The sequence below is a fragment of the Penicillium roqueforti genome (assembly GCF_015533775.1).
Source record: "Penicillium roqueforti strain LCP96 04111 chromosome Unknown scaffold_10, whole genome shotgun sequence".
Lineage (NCBI taxonomy): Eukaryota > Fungi > Ascomycota > Eurotiomycetes > Eurotiales > Aspergillaceae > Penicillium > Penicillium roqueforti.
In genome coordinates, this window is record NW_024067574.1 from 444,195 (window position 1) to 469,897 (window position 25,703).

A 25,703-nucleotide genomic window follows, 5' to 3' on the forward strand; every position below is an offset into this window, starting at 1 on the left:
GGAAACCGAAAAGAAGAAGAAAAAAACCCTTGAGAAAGGGGAAGGACGAAAAAAACGAAAAAGACGGAGAAAACGAAAAACGAAAAACAAGTGCCGTACACCATCTGGTATAAGCCCCCGGTCGTAAAAGCACCAAGTGGGGGTGGGTCTTACCTCAACGACCAATCGGCCGGGTCGGGCTATCATGATCTCGGCCCCCTAACCCACGCGGGTCATGACCGAGAGGTATATCGGCATTTTGATAGGCTGATAATTGCGGGCCTAGAAAATCAGCAGTCGGCAGACGTGAAAGTTGCCCACTACCTAGCCCCGTCAGGCTCCAATTAATACTCTTTTAACCGAACTAGGTGTCCTATTCGGCTTTTGATGCCAAGGACAGGCGGGAAAGAAGAATAAAACAATCATAATTTATATCCAAAGGAGAAAAAGATTTAAAATTACAATTACAATTACATCTAATTAAACCGAAAAAGGCAAAAGAAATAAAAATTACCGAAGCTGAGACGTTGGAACCCAATATACTCCAATACAGTCTGGGGCTCTAAAATTGATATGGAGTTTGTCTCATCTGCTTTTATTTTTATCTTGAGCTTCATTGCGACTAGGCTTTTAGCTTAGCATTTAGCACTGCGCACTGCTGTTATGTGATCATTTCTTTTTCACTTCCACAATCGATTCTTCCTTCGTTTACATCCCTCATCTCTCGTCCATCGTCCATCGTCCCTCGTTCGCTCGTTCTCCTTCCCTCGTTCCTTCGTTCGCTCGTTTGCTAGTCCGCCTGTCGTTATCTTCTTTGGCTTACTGCCACCTTTGACGCCTTCTGTTGGGAATTTGTGACGTGACCTTTGAGATACATACCTACATCCCACTGCTCTATGGCAATTGAGAGCTGCACATCTTCATCTCTTTCATAGAGTGTCTCATCCTCTCATCCCAGCGGGGATATCCGCACTATCTGAGGCGCGCGACCATCACTCAACAGCTTCGCGCAGTCACCAGTCATGAAGTGGCTACTCACCAGCGGATTGGTCTCGCTTCTTGCGAAAACCGTCACAGCTTGGCCATACGACGAGGCCTACCTAGATTATAACCTCAATGAGAATAAGACGGCCACCAACCCAGCAGATTACTGGGGAACATGGCCTGGCCATGAGGGGAAATATCACCCCTCTCCAACAAATTGGCGCTTCCCGTTCTACTCTCTCTTCTTGGATCGCTTCGTGAATGGTGATCCTACCAATGACAACGCAAACGGTACCACGTTTGAGCATGATATTGAACAACGCATCCGCCATGGTGGCGATGTGGCTGGCCTCGTCGAAACATTGGATTATCTCCAAGGAATGGGGATCAAGGTTTGTCTCATCTGTGATCTTCTAGTGGCAAGAAAATATATGCTCACAATGTTCAGGGTCTCTATATTGCCGGAACCTCCTTGCTGAATCAGCCGTGGACTTCAGACGGATATGGAGTTTTGGATACAACGATTCTCGACGCGCATTATGGAACTATCCAGACTTGGAGAGACGCCATCACCGAAATACACAAGCGCGGGATGTATGTCTTGTTCGACAATACTATTGCGACGTAAGTTGTCCCCGTGTGCATAAACAAGAGACCAGTGCTAACTGAATATATCCAGAATGGGTGACTTGATTGGATTTGAAGGCCATCTAAACACATCTACTCCATTCTCGGAGAAGGAATATAGAACACAATGGAAGACTGAACGCCAATACAGAGACTTCACCATTGGAGCTGGCGACTACAATCAGACCTGTGACTACCCTCGATTCTGGTTCGAAGATGGATACCCCGTGAACGAATCAGAGACCTCAGGCTTGGTTGGATGTTACAACAGCGACTTCGATCAGTACGGCGATATTGAGGCTTTCGGTGTGTGGCCTGATTGGAAGCGACAACTGGCCAAGTTCGCCTCCGTCCAGGATCGTCTCCGCGAGTGGAACCCGACTGTGCGCGAAAGGTTGATCCGGCACTCCTGCATGATCATTCAATCTTTAGATATTGATGGTTTCCGTTATGACAAGGGCACACAAGCTACCGTGGATGCTCTTGGAGACATGTCCGCTGCCTACCGAGAATGTGCGCGCGCAGTTGGAAAAGAGAACTTCTTTATCACTGGCGAAATCACAGGTGGAAACGACTTTGGTGCCATTTACCTCGGAAGGGGTAGGCAGCGTAACCAGTGGCCTGAGAGCTCTGCCGAAACAATAAAGTTGACAAATGAGTCCTCTGCCCAGTGGTTCTTACGCGAAGCGGGACATGAAGCCATCGATAGTGCAGCCTTCCACTATACGACATATCGTGCCCTGACTCGATTCCTTGGCATGGATGGGCAGCTTTCAGCCGGTTATGATGCGCCCGATGACTGGGTTTTGGGCTGGGACTGGATGGTGCAATCAAATGATTTGGTCAATGCTAACACCGGCAAGTTCGACCCTCGACACATGTTTGGTGTGACGAATCAAGACGTCTTCCGTTGGCCATCGATTGCCAATGGTACACATCGGCAGTTGCTCGGTTCTTTCGTGACTACATTGATGCTCCCCGGAATCCCACTTCTTCTTTGGGGCGAAGAGCAGAACTTCTATATCTTAGATGCCACTGCGGAGAATTACATCTATGGGCGACAGGCAATGTCGCCTGCAACCGCGTGGAGAACTCATGGCTGCTTTAACCTGCAGTCCTCGCAGTACTACAAGTGGCCTGTTCTGGCAGCTAAAAAGGGCTGTGAGGATGTGACAGTTGCCTACGACCACCGCGACCCTTCCCACCCTCTTCGAAATATCATGAAGCAGATGTATCACTTGCGTGAACAGTACCCAATTCTCAATGACGGGTTTTACATTGGGAATTTGTCAAAGAAAACCGACTACGTTTACTACCCTGGTTCCAATGGAACGGCCACGGAGACCGGAATGTGGTCCATTTACCGGGATATCAATACCAATGCGCAAAAATACGAATCCAAATATCAACCGGTCTGGCTTGTTTACCAAAACCTCAATGACACAAGGACATACACATTCGACTGCAACTCCGACAATGTGACTAAGACACTGACTGCTCCATTCGATTCTGGTACCACTGTCAAGAACCTTTTCTACCCGTACGACGAGATCAAACTGGTGGATGGAGTGCGCAAACTCGGCTTGAATGGGTCCACGGAGTTGAATGGCTGTGCGGAAAGCTTGAAAATGAAGGCATACGAGTTCCGTGCATACGTTCCTATCGCTAAACATCAATACCCTCGGCCCATGATCACCAAATTCACCCCCGGCCATGATTTCCCACTGCGTTCTACTGTGGCGCCCAACCTTCCAGAGAATGTGACGGTTGAGCTTTACTTCTCGGAAGAAATGGACTGTACCTCGGTGACCGGGGCAATTACCATCGATTCATCTACAGAGACTGGGAAGGTTCCAACCCTAGATTCCGATACTGTGAAGTGCACAACTATCTCTCCCTTGCTCCAAACAAATTGGACTGCTGAGATCCCAAGCGTTTGGAAGTGGACAGCAAACCTCACTGGAGTGTACAACGGAATCCATAAATTGACTGTCACCAATGTTACCAACAAAGACACAAGCTCTTATACCTACGCTGTTGATCACTTCCTCTTCCGTGTCGGCCAGTTCGATAACCCTATGGTGTTCACTTCCGCCAACTACTCGAGCAGTCTACTCCACAAGAAGGACAACGGCGACCTCTTTATCCAGCATCATGCTGCTGGTGCAGACAAATACCGTTATTCAACTAATTGGGCATCGTCATTCTCCAACTGGAAAGAATATAAAGGCGGAAATGATACCATCGAGAGGCTCCCATGGTCAGGAACCAAGAAACAAGAATGGGACGGTGAGCATGTGCGTGTTGAGTACTGGAGTCGTTTGACTGGAAGTAGCGACTACGTGCAGCAAGGTGACGCTGACTGGGACCACCCAGTCACACGACGTTTCCCCCATGCCTTCTTCAATGGACCCTACAACCAGTATGGATTCGACGGGGGCCTTGACAACAGAATCACACTCGACACCAAAACCGGAGTCTGGTCCTACCATTTCACGTCCGAATGGCCTGCAGTCGGTCAGCTAAATATCTGGGGAATTAACCCAGACGGAAAGCCCGATCAAACCTGGGTTTTGGGTGATATCGACAATGACACAGTCCTAGACCGAAGCCCACCGTCTGCTCTGAGCGCGACTTTGATCAATATCACCGCCGCGCCAGCGAAAGGCTACCTCTCTCACAAAATCTACTTCGACGATGGAACTCTCCATTTCTGGCTCGATCCGGTTGGACCTCAGTCCACACAGATTGCCATGTTCGTGTTATTCTGGATCATACCATTCCTCACTGCCGTGGGATGTGTGTACATCTTCATGAAGTCTTTCTATAAGGTCAAATTCAACCAGGTCGGTGTGAGTGAGAAGCAAAACATTCCGCTCGCAATTTGGAACAAGATCAAGACGTCCAGTGGTCACAGGGATCAATCCTCAAACCCACTAATGCGCTTAGCCAACAAATCCGGCTTCATGCAAAGCACCACCGCTCTGGGCGGAGCTCTTGCTTCTGGCAAGCGACGCATGGTTCTAATCGCCACCATGGAGTACGACATTGAGGATTGGGCCATCAAAATCAAAATCGGTGGTCTTGGTGTTATGGCTCAACTAATGGGTAAGACCCTAGGTCACCAAGATCTCATCTGGGTCGTTCCTTGCGTTGGAGGTGTCGACTACCCTGTGGACCAAGAGGCAGAGCCTATGGAAGTTACCATTCTCGGCAGCCCCTACCAGGTCCAAGTCCAATACCACGTCTTGAATAACATCACCTACGTCCTGCTTGATGCTCCAGTGTTCCGTCAACAGTCAAAGTCCGAACCCTACCCTGCTCGTATGGATGATCTTGACAGTGCAGTGTACTATTCAGCATGGAACCAGTGTATCGCGGAAGCCATCAAGCGATTCCCGATTGATACCTACCATATTAACGACTACCACGGTTCTCTCGCACCTCTTTACTTGCTCCCAAGAACTATCCCTGTTTGTCTCTCCTTGCACAATGCTGAGTTCCAGGGTCTCTGGCCTATGCGAACTCTCAAGGAAAGAGAGGAGGTTTGCTCGGTCTTTAACCTTAACGAAGAGGTCGCTCGTCGTTACGTGCAATTTGGTGAAGTGTTCAACTTACTCCACGCTGGCGCAAGCTATCTTCGTGTTCACCAGTCAGGATTTGGTGCCGTCGGTGTTTCTAAGAAGTATGGTAAACGGTCCTATGCTCGCTATCCTATCTTCTGGGGGTTGCATAAGATCGGCAATCTGCCTAACCCTGATCCATCTGACGTCGGTGAGTGGACAAAAGAGCCAACCAAAGAGCAAGATATCACCGTTGATGCAACATACGAGGCTGGCCGTGGTGAGCTCAAGAGGCAGGCCCAGGAATGGGCAGGACTCGATCAGAATCCTGATGCCGATCTACTTGTCTTTGTTGGTCGCTGGTCTATGCAAAAAGGTGTTGATCTCATTGCGGACGCAATGCCCGCTGTTATCGAAGCCCGGCCTAACGTGCAGCTGATCTGTATTGGCCCCGTTATCGATCTCTACGGTAAATTCGCTGCTCTTAAGCTTGACCACATGATGAAAGTCTATCCCGGACGAGTCTTCTCAAAGCCTGAATTCACTGCACTTCCGCCATTCATCTTCTCTGGGGCTGAGTTCGCCTTGATCCCATCTCGTGACGAGCCCTTCGGTCTGGTTGCCGTCGAGTTTGGCCGAAAAGGTGCATTGGGTATCGGAGCTCGTGTCGGTGGTCTTGGCCAAATGCCAGGCTGGTGGTACAATGTGGAATCAATCTCAACGTCACATCTTCTTATGCAATTCAAGCTTGCAATTGAGGCTGCCCTCAATTCCAAGACATCCGTCCGTGCAATGATGCGTGCGAGATCTGCAAAACAGCGTTTCCCTGTTGCTCAATGGGTTGAAGATCTTGAGATCCTGCAATCTACTGCTATCGCGGTCCACAACAAAGTGGCGAAGGGTAATAACAACAACAATCGACCTGGCACTTCTTCTGGAGTCAGCACTTTCAGTGGAGCCCTGTCACCTTCACCTTCTATGACTCAACTCGGAAGCCCACTTGCTTCACCCGGCCTGAACTCTCCATACACGCATTCTAGGGACAGCAGCTATTCCTTCAACCAAATGAACAACCTTGCCCCTCAAAAGAAGGTCAGCTACAGCGCAGATACAAACCTGGACGACATGGAGAAACCAAAGTCGGGACTGAGCCGTTCTCTTTCCCTGGGTGTTCACTCAGGTCCTGGTCATGCTGGACGTCGCAGAGCAGCAAAAGAGGCTGGTATCTCAGAAAGCGATGAAAACGGAGCCACTGATGCCGAAGGCGAGGATAGCAGCGACGAAGACACTGCCCGCACCGTGTTTGGCGATGACGAATACACTCTCACTCCGGCTCAAGTCGAGGCAGGGCGACGAGCCCAGGCTGCTCAAAGAGACCGTCCTCAAAACCTGCCTTCTCCAAGCCAGGAGTCTTTACATCCCAGGTTCATGCTTCCTTTGGAAAGCCCGGGATCTCCGGGCACACCACCGAGCGCGGACAGCCTCCTTCTTCCTCCCCAGCCATTTGGCCAGTCCAATCGTTTCAGCAGCGCATCCGTTCTCTCTCTGGACTCTGTTGTCGGCAACAAGACAGACTTCAAGCTACAGAAGGTTGATCCTTTCTTCACAGATAGCACTGGCGAGTACTACAGGACGTTTGATAAAAAGTTGGATGCCCTGAACGGATCTAACTCCGAGTCGCAACTTTGTATCGAAGAGTTCTTGGTCAAGAGCGAGCAACAGTGGTTCGACAGGTTCCGCAATGCCAGACTGGGTCGTACCAAATCTCCCACACCATCGATTCGACACTCATCAAGGAACACTGATACCCCAGACAATATGTTCTACAGTGACGATCTCGTCTCCAACATTAATAGCAACGAAGAAAATCATCTCCAGGATGATGAGTTCCTTCTCGGAAAGGACTATGTCCCTCCCAGTGGACTTAAGAAATGGATGCAGATCAAAATTGGAGACTGGCCGGTCTACTCCATTTTCCTCGCTCTAGGCCAGATCATCGCCGCAAACTCATACCAAATCACTCTACTCACCGGTGAAGTTGGCCAGACCGCGGATAAGTTGTATGGAATTGCAACGACATATGCCATTGCATCCATGTGCTGGTGGCTCGTGTACCGCTACTTCAAGTCTGTCGTTTGTCTTTCTACTCCGTGGTTCCTATATGCTTTTGCATTCCTCCTGATTGGATCTGCTCACTGGCAAGATGATTCCTTCAGTCGGGGATGGATCCAGAATGTCGGTACCGGTTTCTACGCCGCGGCCTCCGCTAGTGGATCTATCTTCTTCGCTTCAAACTTTGGTGATGAGGGAGGTGCTCCAGTTGAAACCTGGATTTTCCGCGCCTGTGTCATTCAAGGTATTCAGCAGGCATACGTTATTGCCCTCTGGTACTGGGGTTCGACAATGACCAAGGCTTCTTCAGAGGGTCTCTTGAGCGCTGAGTCAGGCATTGCCAATAGCTGGAAAATGAGGTGAATAGCCCCGTACACTGATCTCCTTCCTTACTTTACTAACATTACTCCAGTGCGATTTGTTATCCTATCACTGTCTTCCTGTGTTTCGTAGGCATTCTGTTGGCTTTGGGACTTCCCAACTACTACCGACAGAAGCCTGGCAAGGTGCCGTCCTTCTACAAGTCCCTTTTCCGGAGAAAGATCGTCGCTTGGAACTTCGTCGCGGTCATCCTGCAGAACTTCTTCCTGAGCGCACCATACGGTCGAAACTGGAGTTGTAAGTTCAATCTTCCCAATCGAACTCTGGCATACCGATCAGTACTAACATTCCTCTCTCCCAGTCCTATGGGGTTCCTCGCACGCCCACGCATGGCAGATCGTCATCCTCTGCATCGTCTTCTTCGGCGTTATCTGGTGTATATTCCTCTTCGTCGTTAGCAAATTCTCCAAACGACACAGTTGGTTCCTTCCCGTTTTCGCCTGCGGCCTGGGCGCACCCCGCTTCATCCAAATCTGGTGGGCCATCTCGGGCATCGGGTACTATCTCCCCTGGGCTGGGAGTTATACTTCCGGCGCGCTGGTCTCTCGCAGTCTCTGGCTATGGCTCGGCGTGTTGGATTCTATCCAAGGTCTTGGATTCGGTATCATCCTCCTACAGACTCTCACTCGAGTCCACATGTGTTTCGCTCTCATTGCATCTCAGGTGCTGGGTTCCATTGCGACTATCTGCGCCCGAGCTTTCGGACCGAACAGCGTAGGCCCCGGTCCAATTTCTCCTGACATGACTAAGGGCGCCCATTCCTTGGCTAATGGCTGGTTTTGGGTTGCTTTGTTCTGTCAGTTGTTGATCTGGTATGTTGCTCCTTGCTTGTCTCGTTCAGCGGAATTATTTCTAACATTTATCTGCAGTGCTGGGTTCTTGCTGTTCTTCCGCAAGGAACAACTCGCCAAACCATAAGCTCCCTTCATTTTTTTGGAGCATTTCTGTTTCTTGTCATACACCGGCTACGCCCATCACGATGAACATGAATGATCAAATTAATCTCTTCTGCATAATTGAAGCATGTTGTCCCCTTGTGATCTATTTTCTTTTTCTTTTTAGATATCTTAATGTTAATATTATTGTACTGAGTTCATACTCAGTTAGAATACATCAAGTCCTCGTAGTGAAATGACGTAAAGTCGTATATAGGTGTCTAACAATGCTGCTTTTTCTTTATCCTAGTCAATGACATGAATTTTCTCAAAGAGCACAAGACCATCCAAGGCTCAAATTGCTCGACTGAATCAGTCCTTGTTTTATTGGGCTTCCCTAATTAATGGGGTAGTTTGATGAAGCTTCAGATTCGTCTTTATACAGTTCAATTTGGAAATAAGCAACGTAGTCTCTATACTATTTCGTGAGCACAATGCTGTCTTCTCCTGACTTACAGGCTCAACCCCCCTTTCCAAAGTCCGAGAAAGCTCTTCCAATGAGCATTATTGTTAGCCGATCCCTGCCATACTGGACCATGAGAGTTGTCGACCCGAGATGTCAGTTCCATCACCAATCAGCGGTATACTTACCCGACCTCACATTCCCCACTAAGACCAGACTCGCATCTTGACTCTTAGACGCAGCTCAATGGAATTAGTGGATAGTTCCGGGCCAATCAACTCCAACCCCAGATCCGGGGTCAGAGAACAGTGCGGGGTTGAGGGCTGTTCAGCTCCCGTGACCAGTCCTGATATTGGTATTAATATCGTAGACCATGTAGGAGACTGAGCCCATTTCATTCAAAACCTATCCTGGAATTAATAAGCTTGTTGATCCGAACGCATTGAATTCATAATGTCCAAAACTCGAGACACAGAGAAGGACATTGATGGAGGTTGTATCCATTTGGAGTATTCAGATGATGGAATTGCACATCCAACCAAGGAAGAATATGCACGGTAAACCAACTTCCCAGTTTATCGGCGAATTTGTTGCTGAAACCTCCAAGAGTATATAGGAAAATCGACAGGCGGATCCTGCCGTTTGTGGCGTTGACCTATTTGTTATGCTACCTCGATCGGACTAATATCGGTGAGAAGGCGAATGCTTCCATTGGAATCGTTCAACAGTACTCTTACTTATGACTATACAAAGGAAATGCACGAGTCTTGAACAGTGGCACCGGCGACGATCTGATGACCTCTATTGACATGAACGACCACGAATATCGCATTGCCCTTATGCTATTTTTGGTGGCTTATTCTCTATTTGAGGCACCAAGCAACTTAGCAATGAAGAAATTCACTCCTCCGGTGTGAGACTTCGCACCCTGACGGTCAGATGGGTATATTTTTTGCTTTACTGACACTCATGACTAGCTGGCTGGCATTTCTTGTCATTTGTTTCGGCGCCCTGTGTGCAGGAATTGGAGGGTCAAAAAATGCTTCAACACTCATGGCTCTCCGATTTCTTTTAGGTGCATCCGAGGCTGGTGTTTACCCGGGAATGATCTTTTTTCTCAGCTTCTGGTACGGACCGCGTGAACGAGCCATCCGAATCGCTGTCTTTCTTTGCAGTGCCACGCTAGCAGGTGCTTTCGGGGGTATGATCATTCCGAACGCGATATGTCAATTTATGGATGCTAAAACTTGTTTTTATAGGTGCTATTGCCTACGGAGTAGCTCATATGAATGGTGCCGGAGGCTTACAAGCATGGCGGTGGCTTTTTATTATCGAAGGTTTACCATGTCTCGTCCTAGCAGTTGCCATTTTCTTTTTCCTGCCAAGCTACCCGGAAAAGGCCAATTGGCTCACTGCGGAAGATAAGGCCATCCTCAAAGCATCCTTTGGAAATAATGTGGCTCGAGGGTACATCACAAATCTACCCACAACAATAACTACCGAAGCTAATCTGATTCTTTCTACAGTGAGGACAAGCTCAACTGGGCTGATGCAAAGGCGACTCTCAAGGATCTTCGCCTCTGGGTTCACTATGTCCTTTATCTTTTTGTCGGAATAGGTGTTTCGTCCCTCTCATTATTTGCTCCGGCAATCGTTCAGGGAATTGGATACACTGGACTCCAGGCGCAGCTCTTCACCATCCCACCTTACGCATGCGCATATGTTGTGGCTCTCACAGCGGCATATATATCCGATAGAGTTGTATGCCGAGGGTTGATTGCTGCCCTGTTCGGGTTTATAGGATTTGTTACGTTTCTCATTCCCGGTGAGTTGTACTCCCATTCTCATACTGGTCATTGATTTCTGATTCTCAATATAGCCTGCGTCCCGAGCCCATCACTTCATCTTCGTTACGGTATGCTTGTGCTTAGTGCATGCTCTGCTTTCGGGTCGCTACCCCCACTATGTGCGTGGGTTTCGGACAATGTCCACAGCACTACTGCGGCATCGGTAGCAAGCGGGTTGAATATTGCATTTACTGGACCAGGCCAAATTATAGGGGTGTGGATCTACCAGAGTCAGCAGGCTCCTCAGTACCAGACGGGCCATGCTGTCAATGCCGCCAGTCAGTTCATGGCAATGGTGTTGGCACTGGGCCTATGGATCTATTACCGACGACAGAATGCAAAGCTTGCTCCGGGTGAGCAGAAGTGGGTTGCATAAGGTGAAATTGAGTGACTGCCAGTCCAAGAGGATTACGTACTGATGTCGGAAGATGTTCTACTCGACAGCAGATCACTATAAGAGATCATTACGCTCGAAGAGCAACATGGACATGAGCAAGTAAACAAAATTATATATGGAGAAAATGAATATCCCAAATTGTGATCGGTAGTTCAGCTGTTGTGTCAGAAAAAGAGAGCGGATTGTTTTTCTATTGGGCTTGCTATTCTAATGTCGATATATATCTCAATTGAAGAATGTTTATTTTTACTACGGAGTAATAAACCAACGAAAAATGTATATTCAAATAGATCAGTGGTAACCAGTGCCATTCTCAAACGAACAAAAACAAAAAAGAAGTCAGACTATCGAAGCTTTACCGTAAGAAATCGAGCGTTTACCTTGTTGATAGTTTTCGAAAGTCAAATTCTTATAAGACATCGTTCTATGTAGCTATATAGACAGTGCTCGGGCAAATTTCGCGGACATATTAGATTATTCATGTGTAAAGCGAGACAAGTTTTCAATATGCAAGTTAAACATAGTTAGATATCTAAGGCTATCGAATGAGTATCAAACATCAAAATTTTCCAGGGAGTCTCATTGCACCATCAAGTCTCAGACAGCATCCATTGAGCATCCGGTTCCTAAATATCTCCAAAACAAACCCGCCGAACTCTTCCGGTTTCCCCGCTCGCTTTGGCCATTCAAAGTGGTCCTCGATAGCCTTTCGTGCTCTTTCCGGCATCTTTCCTTGAGCGGTCATCGGAGTAGAGAACATGTTTGGCGCAATAGATACAGCTCGGATGCCGTATCGGGATAGGTCCCTCGCCAATGGCAATGTCAGAGACCGTATGGCTCCCTTGGTAGCCGCGTAAGCCACCTGGCCTTGCTGCCCATCGTACGCTGCAGCCGAAGATACCATAACAATCACACCTCTTTCGGACTCATCGTCGGGATCGATCGACTCGGGTAGTTGAGCCATGTGAGGAACGACTTGTCGGATGAGGTCGAGAGACCCGACAAGGTTCACGTTAATGGCTTGTTGTAACTTCGCAAGTTCCAGAGGCTCGAAGGAGGAATTCATAATCTACATCGCTTTAACACCGGAATCCTAAATCCGTGTATAGAATCTTGGTCCACGCACTTTTCCTGGAGCTAGGATGCCCGCACAACAAACTACCCCACCAATCGGAGCTTTCGTATTCTGACTCCACTCAATGGCATCACTCACTCCCTTGGTGATGTCTGTAGTGCATGATATGTCGACCGGGTAGAACCTCACTAGCTCGGATGGAAGATCTTCTTCTGCGGCGTCAATAGGTTCAGCCAGGTCAAACAAAGCAACGCGCGCGCCACTATGAGCCAAAGCCTGTGCTGTCGCCCGGCCTAAGCCGGAAGATCTATATTCAAAGTATGTCAGCTGGGTGGTGCTGACGGGTAAATCTTGTGTCCTACCCCCCGGTGACAATGAAGGTCCTATTTTCAAGCTGCATTTTGCTCGAATGCTCTTTTTGAATGTGTAGTAGGCCTACACTAGTTGCATTGAAATCCACTTTTATAAGTAATTTCTGGTATCTACTCGGGGACCTCTGCCTGGAATAAAATATTACGCCAAGAGAGGTCGGGTGTCGGGTAATTCTTTCGGAAAGTAGACTTTCGCCCTCGAATGGAAAATAGAGATGGGGAATGAGCTTGTAGTCGTAATAGCTAAATAATGGGGAACATAAAGCCGAACAGGTCGAGGGAAATGTATCGCACGTCGACCCGAGCATTCTTTGCTCTTTGTTGGTCTGTTACTTCTTGTAGTAGGCGCGCAGCTTTACCAGCATGAATGCTCGCATGCTCGCCCCCTGGTCCATAGTCGGATTTCACCAGACTCAATTGGCGAAGCTTAGCAATACACCAGGCAACTTTGACCGAGTCGGCGCATTCGGTCGCAAATGTGAACAGAGCCCACATTGCTGCGCTGTTGAGAGGCGACTCATCCCAATCATCAATGTCAGATACGAAGTTTTCGGAAATCACAATTGGCTGGTCGACACTACCACGAAGTTCTGCCCATGTATTATCGGCTGCTGATCTTTCATCTCCTTGTGCTAAATGGTCCCACCATGCAGCTCTGTATAAATAACAAAAATTAGACCAAAAGCATGCCCGAATCACGCAGAGTAATCGAGAAATATCTTTCGCAAGATGTAGTTGTAATGAGTCTTTGAGTTGCTCGAAATCGGAGTTCAAAATTACAGGGCGGCTATTCCAAAGCTGGTGAAGATCGTTGATAATCTGACTGGCGCTGGCAGTGACTTCCACTTCATCTTCGATGGACCCACGAGGCCGACGGTGGCGATCCAACATAGCAATTTTGCGAAGGAACTGCTGTGACAGACGATGGAAAGTGAAGGCATCACGAAGAATGCTTTCCTTTAATGTCGGCAGTGGGCTATTGGAAGGGCACGACGTCAACGGGTCTCGCCGCCTTATCTCTGGTCGTAACCGGTCGGGCGGTGGGGATAAAAGGTCCATTTCCCTTGAACTTTGCTGCAATGGTGACCCCGCATCCGCGACTGGGTGCATCGACGGGTTTGGAGGGCCGCTTATGAAAGGTGATACTGAGGTTGGCCGACGTGTCAAAATGCCGTTTCCTCCGAATATGACAAGTTTCATATCGCAAAGAACTAGCCAATTCAATATTTGCTGTGTTAACAAATCGGCCTCATCTAGATCTTGTATAAGACAATCTGCCCATTTTATTTGATGGGCTCGATGAATATCCTCCTTGTCGATGAGCTACTCCATTTGGGTCAGCCAATGTTCGTCACCGACGACAGATGACTAACCTCGAAGCAAGTGAGAAGAAAGAGTCCAATTAGCAGCTCTCGACGAAGAGATGCAGACGGCTTCACCTTTAGCTGCTCGAGCCCCTCGATAAGCGACTCTCTGGCAAATATATACAGATAATGAGAGAGGTTTTCGCCGTTTCGTAGAGCATGTGGACCTTTGTTGTGTTCTGTAGTTGAGAAAAACTTGTTAAAGTGGAGCTGGGAGAGCGCCACGATTGCGTTTGAGATAGTAGAGCTGCCACGGGCCATAGCCAGAATCTGACAACAGAGATCGTGCCATGAGGTAGTATCCACACTTGATACAGCAGGAACAAACACATGCTCTTGGAAGTATCTTCCCAATGCATCGGAACGACGAGTGATGCTTTCATCCGCTCCAGGGTCGGTAGTTGAACGCGCCGCAAAGAAGATATTCGTGGCCATCCGGTTGAAATTTGGAACTATATCTCGCAAAAGATTGGCATCTTTGCTAGACGAGTTGGAGGTGGGGGCGGATTGGTGGGCATTGCTTTCTTGCTCCTGAAGAGCCTCAGTTACCGAAGGCTCGGTTTCTTTGGGGAGATGGTAGCGAACATTCTCTGCGGTGTGCTTAATTTTCATATTAGCGGAAGAGTCAGCGATAGAATCTTTACCGGGCCTCATACAGGCACGTCATAGGTTGAGTTTGTAACGAAAGGGGCAGCGCCATCATGACGGTCATGCTCCAATGTGATGGCATCCTCCAACGTCGGAATTGCCAGGCCTTGTGGCTCCGGTAGCAAGGTCGATGGGGAACACCATAAATCCAGAGCATTCCGAGAGAAGGCGTCAAAGTCAAAGAACAAAGCAGTTTCTGGGTAAAAGGCAGGGTTGAGGCTCGAGTCAAGATCCATCAACTCGTCAACGTCTCGGTGATTGGTTGAAGTCGGTGACTGATCCACATTCTGCTGACTGGGATGTGTGCCAGGGCTAGTTGGTCTCTCTGTCTGCCAACGCTTCGATGGAACCCGTCGATACACACATTCAGCTCCTAGTCGGGTACAGTTGGCACATACCGGAGTTCCTTCATCGCATCTCACCTTGCGCCTCTTGCAGGTGGTACAGCCGGCTCGTGATCGAGGCCCCGATCGACCCAGGCGTCTTTCTGGTCGGAAGTCGGTAGATGCAGTTGCAGGGGACATTTCAGATTGGGAATGAGAAATACCCGAAAGAATCAGTTTCTCTTATATGGAAGACATGAGCATTGCCGAGGTCTTCGCCCCCACGTCCTTTTGATGCTCATCAGAGCCAAAACGCGGGGTTAATGAGCGTCACCTGATCTGCAGTCTGCTTACAACAAAGACTTGGTCTGCAACTAGTTACAGTGTTCTGGCGAAAAGAAATTATCAAATTATCTCACAATCTAACTTCACGTGGATTTCCCAGAGCTTCGAATGTGTCGGCAGCCCAATTACTAAATGCCTTTCGAGATTTCACGGCCTCGATATCCTGCTTGTTTACTCCCCTTGCCTCCAGAGCTGGGTTATATCCGAGACGTCGTCGTCCGTCAACCTGATCCTGGATTTCAGACGACAAGGGTGCAACTTTGTCATCGGCACGACCTAAAACAGTGACAACTGTAGCACCCCCGAGGCCCATGTTGTGCTGCAGGCAGTATTTGGTCTGCGGTACACAACGGTTTGATGCCCAGCCACGTAGATGCCATACTAAATCTACATTAGCATAATCCCCTATATAAATGGGTTGAATTGAAGGTACCTAACTCGGCCGTTTGAGCAAGGCCTGTCGCTCCCAGCGGATGACCCTTGGAAATCAATCCGCCACTGGGATTGATGATCCATCCTGGAGACGTTCTTTTCGTTTTAGAACTTTGATCATACGTGATGCCTCCACCGGCGACCAGCTTCCACCCTTCGCCGTGTGGAGCTAGGCCCAAGTCTTCGATCGCACACATCTCGTTTGTCGTAAAGCAATCATGCAGCTCAATCACTTGGATATCTTTGGGTGATAGTGAAGCCTGCTTGAAGGCATTCTGGGCAGCACGTCTTGTCATATTGGACCCAATCAGCTCGATGGCGCTCGCGGGCTCATACAAATCCCGAGAGTCAGTTGCAAGGGCTTGGCCCCTAATGGCAATTGCGCTTCCCTTCAGGTAGGGATGAGCTTGCAGGAAACGCTCCGACACTAGGACCGTGGCGGCAGCTCCGGTCTATCATATTAGTACACACTGGTGTATGCAGGCGGGGTTTGATAAGAATATGTACTTACCGAGGATGGACAGCATTGTAGCCGAGTAATCGATCCCGACACCTGTGGACTCGATGAAACTTCCTTGGTCGTCACAGACTGACGCAGCTGACTGTATGGATTGTTCATGCCATGCGTACGGTTAGTGGAGGCAATAGCGGCGAAATGCTCTGCTTTTGCTCCGTTCGACCCGTATTTTTCCAGGTACTCAGCTTGGGCGTTGGCATATAGCTGAGGTGTCCAGCCAGCTGATTCTGCTTGACCTTCGGGAATAAAACGCTTCGAAAGAGCCAGAATTCTTCCCAGGGGATTCTCCCTATCCTTATAAATCTGTGGAAGAGCACCAGGATACATTTTGTCAAATCCCACCACAAGGACACAATCAGCACTGCCGGCCTGAATAAACTGATTGGCCATATACAGGCCCGTACTCCCTGCGCTGCAGTAGTTATGAACATTGTAAATGGGAACTCCAGTCATCCCCAGGGTGTAGAAAACACGCTGTGCGCCAGCAGAGTCACCAAACACATAACACCCAACTCCCTGATCAACATCATCATAGTTGATTCCGGCATCGAGTAAAGCTTTCACACATGCGGATACGGCGAGGTTGAAATAATCTCCCTCGGGATTGGAGGAGGTTGCAGCTGATTTTTTGGGAGACTGAAATGGGGTCATCCCCACACCGACGATGTATACTGGGGAGGCAGTCATATTGATTGATGTACAGGAAAATGAGAAGGAGTGCACAAATTATATCGCAATATGTAGATTAGCGAGCTTCTCCTAGACCCTTTTAAACACGCGAAGTGTACCACTTAATAGTTCCCGAAGAGGTTTACAAGGCCGATTTACGATAGCAACAACTAATTACTTGCCTCCATGTCGGAATGATATTGGAACCGAGCATTGTCGTCACTATCTTCAGTCCTCGAGGATGAGGGTGCTCGGGTATCGGATAAATCTCTTGGCGCTCCAGCATTCTGCTCGGGTATAGCACCCAACAGCAATCTAACTGAAAGCCTCATGAAAGTTTCCATATTCAGTCACCTCGCTCTGATATACTGGCAAGAAGTGTAGTCATTCGTAGCAAGTAAGTTATAGTAGGTCGCAGTCGTGTAAAGAACACAGAAGACAGTATTGGGGCTTCTATAAAGACCCAGTCACCGGGAGTAGTAGAACACTGGAATATGTTTTATCGATTCCGTCATTTTGGCTTAATGATTGCTTTTCAACGGCGTACTCGGATGAAGAGAGGACGAATATACACCGATTCTCCACCGCGATATGATAATGTAAGCCATGGATAAAGTACATATTCTAGCCTAAAAACCCTCCAATTCAGTTGATTCAATATTTCAATCGTGTAAAAATGCTCTCAAATCAGCCTTCTATTGTCTATGGCCCGTCAGCTCCGATCCCGGTGTCAATGACATTTGGGGACCTTCTATCCTACCATGCACAACACAGGCCAGATAACCATGCGATTATATCGCATCATCAAAATATCCGCTTGACCTATAGTCAGCTCGAAGAGCGTAGCACGTCGCTAGCAAAGGCATTCTCCAGCTATAACGTTAGCCGGGGTGATACTGTGGCCATCATGTTGGGCAGTCGAACGGAATACATCGAAGTAAGTAGTACTCCACGAATAAATAGCACCTGAAGTGTACTGACTATCTAGACATTTTTTGCGTGTGCGAAATTAGGTGCATCGCTTGTCCTTCTTAATTTCGCCTTTGTTTTAGAGGAGATCGTTGATACCTTGACTCCAATTGGTAAGGGATTATTTCTCATTCTACTAATTGTCGTAGCTGATGCGGTTCTCAATAGCCCCGAAGCTTCTCGTTATGACACCCAGCTTTGGGAAATTTCAATACGAGAACATTCTATTAAAGCTTTCAAAAATGCTTCCTTCTTTGCAAGCTGTGGTCCTTGTGGATCCGTACAAACTGAAGGCTCAAAGCCTAGGAGATAAAATGGTCTCCTATGAAGTCTTACTCAAGCAAAATTTTGCCACGAGCTTGCCTGGCAATGTTTCGCCTCATGACATTGTCAACATACAATTCACATCTGGCAGCACTGGGACTCCCAAAGCAGCTGCACTTAGCCACTACAACATTATGAATTGTGGCAAGAATATCAGTGCCCAGATGAGCATAAGCGATAAGGACCGAGTCTGTCTTCCTGTGCCTTTGTTCCACAGTTTTGGACTTATCATTGGTAAGCTGCTCATCCTCTGTGAGGGTTCTGATAATGCTAAAATTGCGTGAAGGTATTTGCACCAGCACGTGGAGTGGATCAACCATTGTATTCCCATCGGAAACGTTCGACGCCGATGCGGTGTTGAAATGCATTGAGGGATATAGATGCACTGGCATTTATGGAGTCACCACAATGTTCATCGAGGAGATGAAGAACCCGAAGTTTGCTTGCACCGATCGCTCATCTCTGAAGTTAGACTTCTGTCCAATAACGCTCGTCGACCTTTTAAAACTGACTCGTACTAGATTTGGAATCATGGCAGGATCAGCAATGCCACAGGATTTGCTGGAAAAGGTTGCAACCTCCTTCCCAGTTCCTCGCCTCTACACAAATTGGGGGATGACGGAACTTTCGTCCATTACCACTATGACACACCACAGCGATCCAACCCCCAATCGTCTTCACACAGCCGGTCGCCTTTTCCCGAACTTCATTGGGAAAATCGTGGAGCCTAACACAGGCCGAGTTCTGCCGTGGGGACAGAAGGGAGAGATTGTGATCTCTGGATATGGAGTCATGGGTGGAGGGTATCTTCGAAATCCATCCAAGACCGCAGAAGCGATGAGACAACACGTGGAAGACTTGGAGCCCCATGGAGTCGGACCTGTGGACAGCGAGGGAAATCTTAGAACGTGGATGCACACAGGAGATGAAGGGTATTTTGACAAAGATGGATATTTTGTGATCACTGGACGCATCAAAGACATCATCATTCGCGGAGGAGAGAACATTTCCCCGGTAGAAATCGAAGCACGACTTTCCTCCCACGGGGCGATTGTCCAGGCTTCTGTTGTTGGGGTTCCGAATGCTCGACTTGGAGAAGAAATAGCTGCCTTCGTTGAACTAACCAACGGCCATGCTAAACCTACCGATGAAGAGCTCCAGAAATGGGTGCGAGCAAGTCTCAGTCGCTTCAAAACACCAAAACACTTTTGGTGGATAGGTAGTCCCCAGCATGGCGTTCCCCGAGAATGGCCGAAGACTGCATCTGGAAAGCTTAGAAAACCGGACTTACGGGAAGTCGCGAAAGGTGAGTTAAATTTGTTTCCCTCCGATTTTCCCTAGACAATTACACTGACGGTATCGGGTATGACAGAGTTGTTGGAGGAGGTGCCGGAAAGAGCTCGACTTTAGAGAGTCGGGTCTAATTTTTCCTGTTTCTCCTCTTGAGTTTTTCCATGTCTACCGTGACTCGATCATGCGTCTTCAATATCAAGAGCCCAGAGTGCATGTCACAGCCACTCAGCCACCACCACGCAAATCTTCTGTATGAAGATCCGCCCCACGGGTGTGGATCGCGATCGTCAACTTTAAAGCTTCTTTGTTGTGCCACATCTTGGCGGATTTGGCTGTAGGGGAATAATATTCGTAGGAAAGGCGTCACATTAAGTTGATCGATGAGCCCGGGCAGGGGGGACAGGAGAGATGGCCTCGGCTGGAGAACAAGCTGTTGTGATGGCCTCAGGCCCGAAGCCCTCCACAGTTAACTACCATCTCCTTGTGGTCATACAAGCCTAGCAGGACTTAGCAATAAACAAACCACCATTGAGAATCAAAAATAAGACTGTATCCCTGTAGAAAAATTAATATTATTCTATTATAATTAGGAGAAAAGTTAAAAAGGCAAGCTGTGAGTCTGATTGCCAGTCACATCAAGTCTATATAAATCCCACACCAAGAAACATGGTCATCCATCATCTGGAAACTCTGTCACCAGTGGTAGGTATCGGCTTTGCCAGCCGCAGACACCAACACAGTGCATATTCGAGCGGAAGTAGCAAGATAAGAATTTTGTTGAAGCGGTAGGACAGGGTAACCGTAAAAATCGCCACCACAGCATCGAGCCAGTAGTGATTTGCGGTAGCGACGATGACACTGAGGACCAGAATCGGGTACAATATAGCGAGTGCCAAAAAGCCAAACTCCGTCATGTAGGACTTCTGCGTTGGCCTGCGCTGGAGCCTTTGCAGAAATCCGGAGTGGTGAAGAAAGGTGCACCCGATCACAAAGGCATAGGTAAAGTGCAGGCTGGGCATGGCCGCGAATTGGTTCACGGACTTTCCGCCAACCCAGATGCTTTCGGCATTGCCTTGGCGCACGGTGTCGTAGAAGCCATACGAGTCTGGAAGGAGTCGTGGCGGCATGAGTGGGTAGACACAGAATACCAAGAAAGCGGCGAGATTTCCAAGTGTCATTGTCCGCCGTGCGGTCGCGAAAGACGCATGGTTCTTGGCAACATAATAGTACCAGGAGAGGAATCTGTTCATTTGGTCAACTGACTATTCAAATTGGAACTATATCAAGTGAAGGGTTACTCACAGCACTGTGCCGGGAATGTGTATTAATGAATAAATGCGATTAAAGATAGTCAAGATCGACGGATGATTTTGAATAAAAAAAGATTGGAAATCGGCTTCGTTGATCGGAAATATCCAAGACGCGGTTGTATGTTCAAAGTTGAGAATGTCGATGGCGTGGCCCCGCGCAACCTCGACAACACCTATCTCGGCGGGAGAAAGCCACTGCGCCGTTGCTTTCGTCACAGAATAGAATAGATAGTTCATACTCCAGTAGAACATCTCAACCAAGAAAGGTAGTTTCTGCAGAATTCTACTGTGAATGTGGTGCGCCCAGCGAGAAGAGTCTCCGGTCTTGACATTGATCCCGCATACAGTTTCTGATTTGGGTTGCAGACTGTCGATGGAATAAGCATCGCCCTCCTCCAGAATGGCGTAGCTTCCTAGGTATTGAGATTCATTGGAACTCTTGCTAGAATCCCTGCGACGATTCACAATCAATGACCCAACCATAATACCCACAACGACCTGTTCACGACATTAATACACCTTTAGCGATATACGCAGTATCAAACTTACAATAGGTTCAAGCCATGCGTGTGACGCTAATTGTGGCTTACCCAGATCGGGTGTATCCTGAGTAAAATTGGTGCTGGGCACCATACTTGCAATGGTAGAAGCTTTTCAGAAATATACAAGGTAAAGCCTCCAAAGACGCTAGAGAATAGAACAAAATTGAAGCAAATCAAGATTCAAAAAGAGGAAAAGGGAGACAAGACAGGCTAAATGGATGCTGTCGTGTGCCCTCTAACCACGTTATTCCAATTATGCATAATACAGACGATACAATAATAATATACGAGTACGAACTTCGGACGGCGGAATGATTACGGGACCGAATCCCGAGGCGGGACATAGCAAGGAGATTATATTGGTATTTGCCCTCCTTTAACAGGCCGAGCTCGTTAACGGGAATAAATGCGTTCATTTACAGTTTGTATTTCCATAATGATCTCTCTATAGAACACATTTAGCAGAAACTCAGTCCATTTCTTGGAGAGAAAAAAACCAGAAAATAAAAGCTCTTTTACTGCCAATGACAATTCCAACGCCATGGCTTGGATGGAGTCGTAAGGGAGGCGTTCAGCTAGTCCCGAATAGAACAGACAAGAGTCCCGATTGGCTTCTTCACATTACGTACGTACCTAGGTATGCCTCCTTGATCCAAAGCGGGAACATATCGACCTATCACGACATATTATCCGCTCTATCCAATGATTGTACTCGCACTCACCTGATTACCAGGATATTGTAGGTCCAGCTTTAGATATGAGACACGGACAAACCACTGTCCGAAGTCGAAGCCAATTATTCGTAGGGAGTACATACTGTACAGAAAGGTCTGGATGCATATCTGTAAGGCTGTAAACCTTATCGATCTTGGAATGTGCTTTGTTTGCATTCTAACTCAAAATCCGAGCTTGAAGGGAATCTGTAATTCCAATACTACACTGATTATTTCCATCCTGGGGCAGACCCGGAGCCATACTTTGGAATGTGTGTTTCTAACAATAACAGCCACTTGGAAACTCGACTGATGAGAGGAAAGGCAATGTAAGCTGACAGAGATTTATGGATACATAAGATCATGCCGGTTCCCATGTGGAGTAAATCGAACTCAACCTTGGAAGTTGGGACTAGACGTTGTCTTGAACCTCGGCTTGATTTTTTATGCAAACGTCATCATTGTTGACCTTGCAAATAGCCCCCTAAGTTTCGAAGTTCTATACTAAAAAAAAGAAGAAAAGAAAAACAATGACCTGATTAATACCTGATTAATAGGGGTTCGTGAAAATATGCCCTAAAGCAAGGTTAGTAACCTAGGGTTGGTAGTTTGTTGATGTAGGGTTGAAAGAAGGGTTGAAAATAGGGACGACTAAATGTGGATAAGTCAAGCTCCCCATGGGAACCTGGCGCATCTAGGCTCAGATTTCCTATGGACTGGTCCGTAGATGTGTTAAATCTTGCCTTCAAACTGCTGATCCGCTTGTGGCTTACCGTCCTACCAACTTATGCAGTTCATGGTCATGGATTCATTCCCGAGGTCGATTCCGAGGTCCGGAGGAGCATCCATGGATGTCAACTCCGTAGACGGTGTGTATTCATAATTAATACTCCAAATTCATAATTCAACTTTAATGTGGCAAACTCGAATTTGTGTGCACGTAATCGTCTCCAGCCCGACCCACGTTCACGAGATGGATCCGTTTCACTATACGGAGTATAAATTTTCAGCTTACACAAACTACGAATCTTTGTGGCACGCCTAACTATGCGAAAGGTAAATGGGCATTAAGATTGTATATTTTCTTCACGCTCCAACTGGCCAAAGCGAAAATAAGGTATGTAAAATCATTTATCAGATCTAATTGAGAGCAATCGTTGCTCGTTTGTATACTCAATCATATGGTAAGTGAAGAAAATCCAAAATATTACGACTATGTACCCTTTGTATGGGTGTGGCATATAAAAGATACTCGTGTAAGACAACATGCAAATAAGACAAATAAACTGCGCTTAACCAATCCTTGTCCCTCTGCCACGCGTTTCTGACTCCTTATCATGTTTAAGGTTTTCAATTTATTGCACAATGCCATTGTATGAAGCAAGGCTATTATATAACAATTCAATAAATGACGATTAACTACCCATTTTGAGATGTAGTTAGACATAGTAAGAAATATTTGCCTATTATAAATCAAAAAAGAGCAAAAAAGGGTTAGAACTATCCCGTGACGATCAATGTTATCAAATAAGACATTTGAACCCCTATAGCAATCAATTTCACCCTAACAACCTCTGGCGGGAACGGAAGTTGGTATCCCCGGCCGGGTACGAGTATCCCGAGTAGTTTTCAACATCCGGAGAAACTGACCTGTCCGTGATATTTTACCCTGGATATGGGGTGTTCCGATCGAAATTGCTTTGTTGGAGCTTGTATCTCGAATACATTCTCCTTGGCACCTAGGTCGAGAGAGCCAGTCAGAAAGGGCAAGTCTAGCCCCTAGCATGGGATTTGCTTGGGAGGGCTCAGCCGGTTCGGCTCGCTAGGGAAAGAGATTGAAGTGGAGAAGAGAAAACTATGATAAGCTCGCAACCTTTACCTGCGATGTTATCATATGCAGATCAAGTTCAATGCGCTTTGGACTCAGTTCTCCACGTCTTCTCCCCGTTTCCAAATTATGCCAACAAGAGACGTTGACGAAAAAGACGCTGGCTAAAGGCTGCTTGGGGCCTGAGGCAATAAGGCTAACCATTTTCTAAGAAGCTGACAACCTTGAAGATAACTGCTTAGGTGTGTTTTGGAATCATTGCCTACATGTGAACGGTCTGTGGTTGGAAGTATGCAAACTTATGCTCACAGTCGGAATGATGTCTTTCCATTTTCATAACCACTCCAATCCTAGATATACCCATGCAAGGTGATTCTCAAAACTGATAATACAGACAGAAACGATAACTTTGGCTATTTAATAGGCAGATATAATAATCTTGACGTTGTAGGTGCTCGATTTCACTGTCTGCCGCAGATGTGTAGTTGCCGCAAACCCTACGGAGTACATCGCACCTGCTTTATGCAATGATGCCAATGTTATATACCCGACGCAGGCACCATGACTCTCTCTACAACTAACTAGCCTCAGTCAGCAAGTCATACATTCGCTTCCAGCCCTTCCATCATGAAAAACTGGGACTACGGGAAGCTCGCCATTGCCACTGCCGCAATTCTCGGAGTCCTCACACTCGGCGCACTGATATACTTGCTGCTATGGTACGTTCGACGAGGACTGCGCGCCCGGCGGCTTCGTCGCCAGGAGAAGGAGAATGACCAGTTTGACCAGTCCGCAGTGTCCCTCGCCGAGGACACAAGCAGGACCCTAGATCACTTCCTCATGAAGGATATTCAACCTGAGCGGAGTTCAATCATCTTCAGCAGAAGCCGATCCCCATCCATCAACATCGTCATTGACGACGCGGACGCTAATCGCTGCAAGTCTTCCCCTCAGCCTTATCTCCCAGAACATCACACTGCAGCTTCTTCATCTGCAGTTACCCACGTCCTCTCACAGATCTCGACTCAAAAATCTGGTCCTGATGACCCACGGACTCAGTGGAGCAGCTCGGGACAGCGTTCGTCTAGTACGACGCCGCGGGCATCCACCTCGTCGTCCGTCGTCCCAGCATCGCAATCATCCCAGGTTTGGACTACGACTTCTGGTAGCACACCGTCGGAGCAGACTCAGAGTGTTTCAGCACAGCACTCGTCGACCACGACACCTCGAGCATCCATCTCCTCGTCTGTCGTCCCAACAGCGGGGTCCTCTCAGGTCTGGACCACGACCTCTGCCGAGACTGAGACGTTTTCGCTCCTTAGTCAATCCTCGAACTACTCGCACCACCCTCAAAGCCCCATTGGCCCATCCACCTCCCGCAGCTCACAGATATATACACGTCGTTCGAATGCTTCTGCTGCATCGAGCCGTCCGTCCAGTGGGGGTATCTTGCAGTCTGCATCCCGTATGTTCAATGAAGCAGAGGCTGCTCGGATGGCTTATTCGAGGAATATCGACTCTGTTGGATCAATGAGTCCCACTTCCCCCGTCTCTCCGGTGTTAGTGGATGTTTCAGCTGATAACAAGCTCCCCCAATGGACCTCCGTACCGCCTACCCCCTTTCCTTTCAGTCAGCTCTGATCTTTGATGACACCCAGTGGGCTTTTTGAATTGATATTGCTTATTTGCCGTTGATTCAGACCCGACGAGGACGGATTGAGATGGATTCAGGTTCCATGCATGACTAGGGTT

General features: G+C 47.8%; 8 protein-coding genes across 8 annotated transcripts; 4 read left to right on the plus strand and 4 right to left on the minus strand.

Moving 5' to 3' along the window:
- Window positions 1-1,001: 1,001 nt before the first annotated feature.
- Window positions 1,002-8,564, plus strand: LCP9604111_4806 (CAZyme family GH13; the record flags this gene model as incomplete). Its single annotated transcript, XM_039072546.1, has 6 exons — window positions 1,002-1,355; window positions 1,412-1,587; window positions 1,643-7,624; window positions 7,678-7,883; window positions 7,948-8,458; window positions 8,516-8,564. 6 exons carry the CDS (start codon window positions 1,002-1,004, stop codon window positions 8,562-8,564), a joined length of 7,278 nt encoding a protein of 2,425 aa, XP_038929296.1.
- Window positions 8,565-9,437: 873 nt separating this feature from the next.
- LCP9604111_4807 (uncharacterized protein) lies at window positions 9,438-11,207 on the plus strand (the record flags this gene model as incomplete). The annotated part of the gene is made up of 7 exons (XM_039072547.1): window positions 9,438-9,541; window positions 9,592-9,674; window positions 9,738-9,897; window positions 9,962-10,185; window positions 10,244-10,451; window positions 10,511-10,809; window positions 10,864-11,207. The coding sequence occupies 7 exons, from the start codon at window positions 9,438-9,440 to the stop codon at window positions 11,205-11,207; spliced, it is 1,422 nt and encodes a 473-aa protein (XP_038929297.1).
- A 580-nt stretch (window positions 11,208-11,787) lies between these two features.
- Window positions 11,788-12,703, minus strand: LCP9604111_4808 (uncharacterized protein; the record flags this gene model as incomplete). Its single annotated transcript, XM_039072548.1, has 3 exons — window positions 11,788-12,297; window positions 12,355-12,610; window positions 12,666-12,703. 3 exons carry the CDS (start codon window positions 12,701-12,703, stop codon window positions 11,788-11,790), a joined length of 804 nt encoding a protein of 267 aa, XP_038929298.1.
- Window positions 12,704-12,917: 214 nt separating this feature from the next.
- On the minus strand, window positions 12,918-15,210 carry LCP9604111_4809 (Zn(II)2Cys6 transcription factor; the record flags this gene model as incomplete). The annotated part of the gene is made up of 3 exons (XM_039072549.1): window positions 12,918-13,997; window positions 14,048-14,638; window positions 14,695-15,210. The coding sequence occupies 3 exons, from the start codon at window positions 15,208-15,210 to the stop codon at window positions 12,918-12,920; spliced, it is 2,187 nt and encodes a 728-aa protein (XP_038929299.1).
- A 214-nt stretch (window positions 15,211-15,424) lies between these two features.
- LCP9604111_4810 (uncharacterized protein) lies at window positions 15,425-16,990 on the minus strand (the record flags this gene model as incomplete). The annotated part of the gene is made up of 3 exons (XM_039072551.1): window positions 15,425-15,735; window positions 15,788-16,238; window positions 16,298-16,990. The coding sequence occupies 3 exons, from the start codon at window positions 16,988-16,990 to the stop codon at window positions 15,425-15,427; spliced, it is 1,455 nt and encodes a 484-aa protein (XP_038929300.1).
- Window positions 16,991-17,648: 658 nt separating this feature from the next.
- Window positions 17,649-19,675, plus strand: LCP9604111_4811 (uncharacterized protein; the record flags this gene model as incomplete). Its single annotated transcript, XM_039072552.1, has 5 exons — window positions 17,649-17,909; window positions 17,961-18,054; window positions 18,110-18,499; window positions 18,552-19,571; window positions 19,638-19,675. The coding sequence occupies 5 exons, from the start codon at window positions 17,649-17,651 to the stop codon at window positions 19,673-19,675; spliced, it is 1,803 nt and encodes a 600-aa protein (XP_038929301.1).
- A 560-nt stretch (window positions 19,676-20,235) lies between these two features.
- Window positions 20,236-21,501, minus strand: LCP9604111_4812 (phosphatase PAP2 family protein; the record flags this gene model as incomplete). Its single annotated transcript, XM_039072553.1, has 3 exons — window positions 20,236-20,800; window positions 20,861-21,366; window positions 21,418-21,501. 3 exons carry the CDS (start codon window positions 21,499-21,501, stop codon window positions 20,236-20,238), a joined length of 1,155 nt encoding a protein of 384 aa, XP_038929302.1.
- Window positions 21,502-24,578: 3,077 nt separating this feature from the next.
- On the plus strand, window positions 24,579-25,592 carry LCP9604111_4813 (uncharacterized protein; the record flags this gene model as incomplete). Its single annotated transcript, XM_039072554.1, has 1 exon — window positions 24,579-25,592. The coding sequence occupies one exon, from the start codon at window positions 24,579-24,581 to the stop codon at window positions 25,590-25,592; it is 1,014 nt and encodes a 337-aa protein (XP_038929303.1).
- Between the last annotated feature and the right edge of the window lie 111 nt (window positions 25,593-25,703).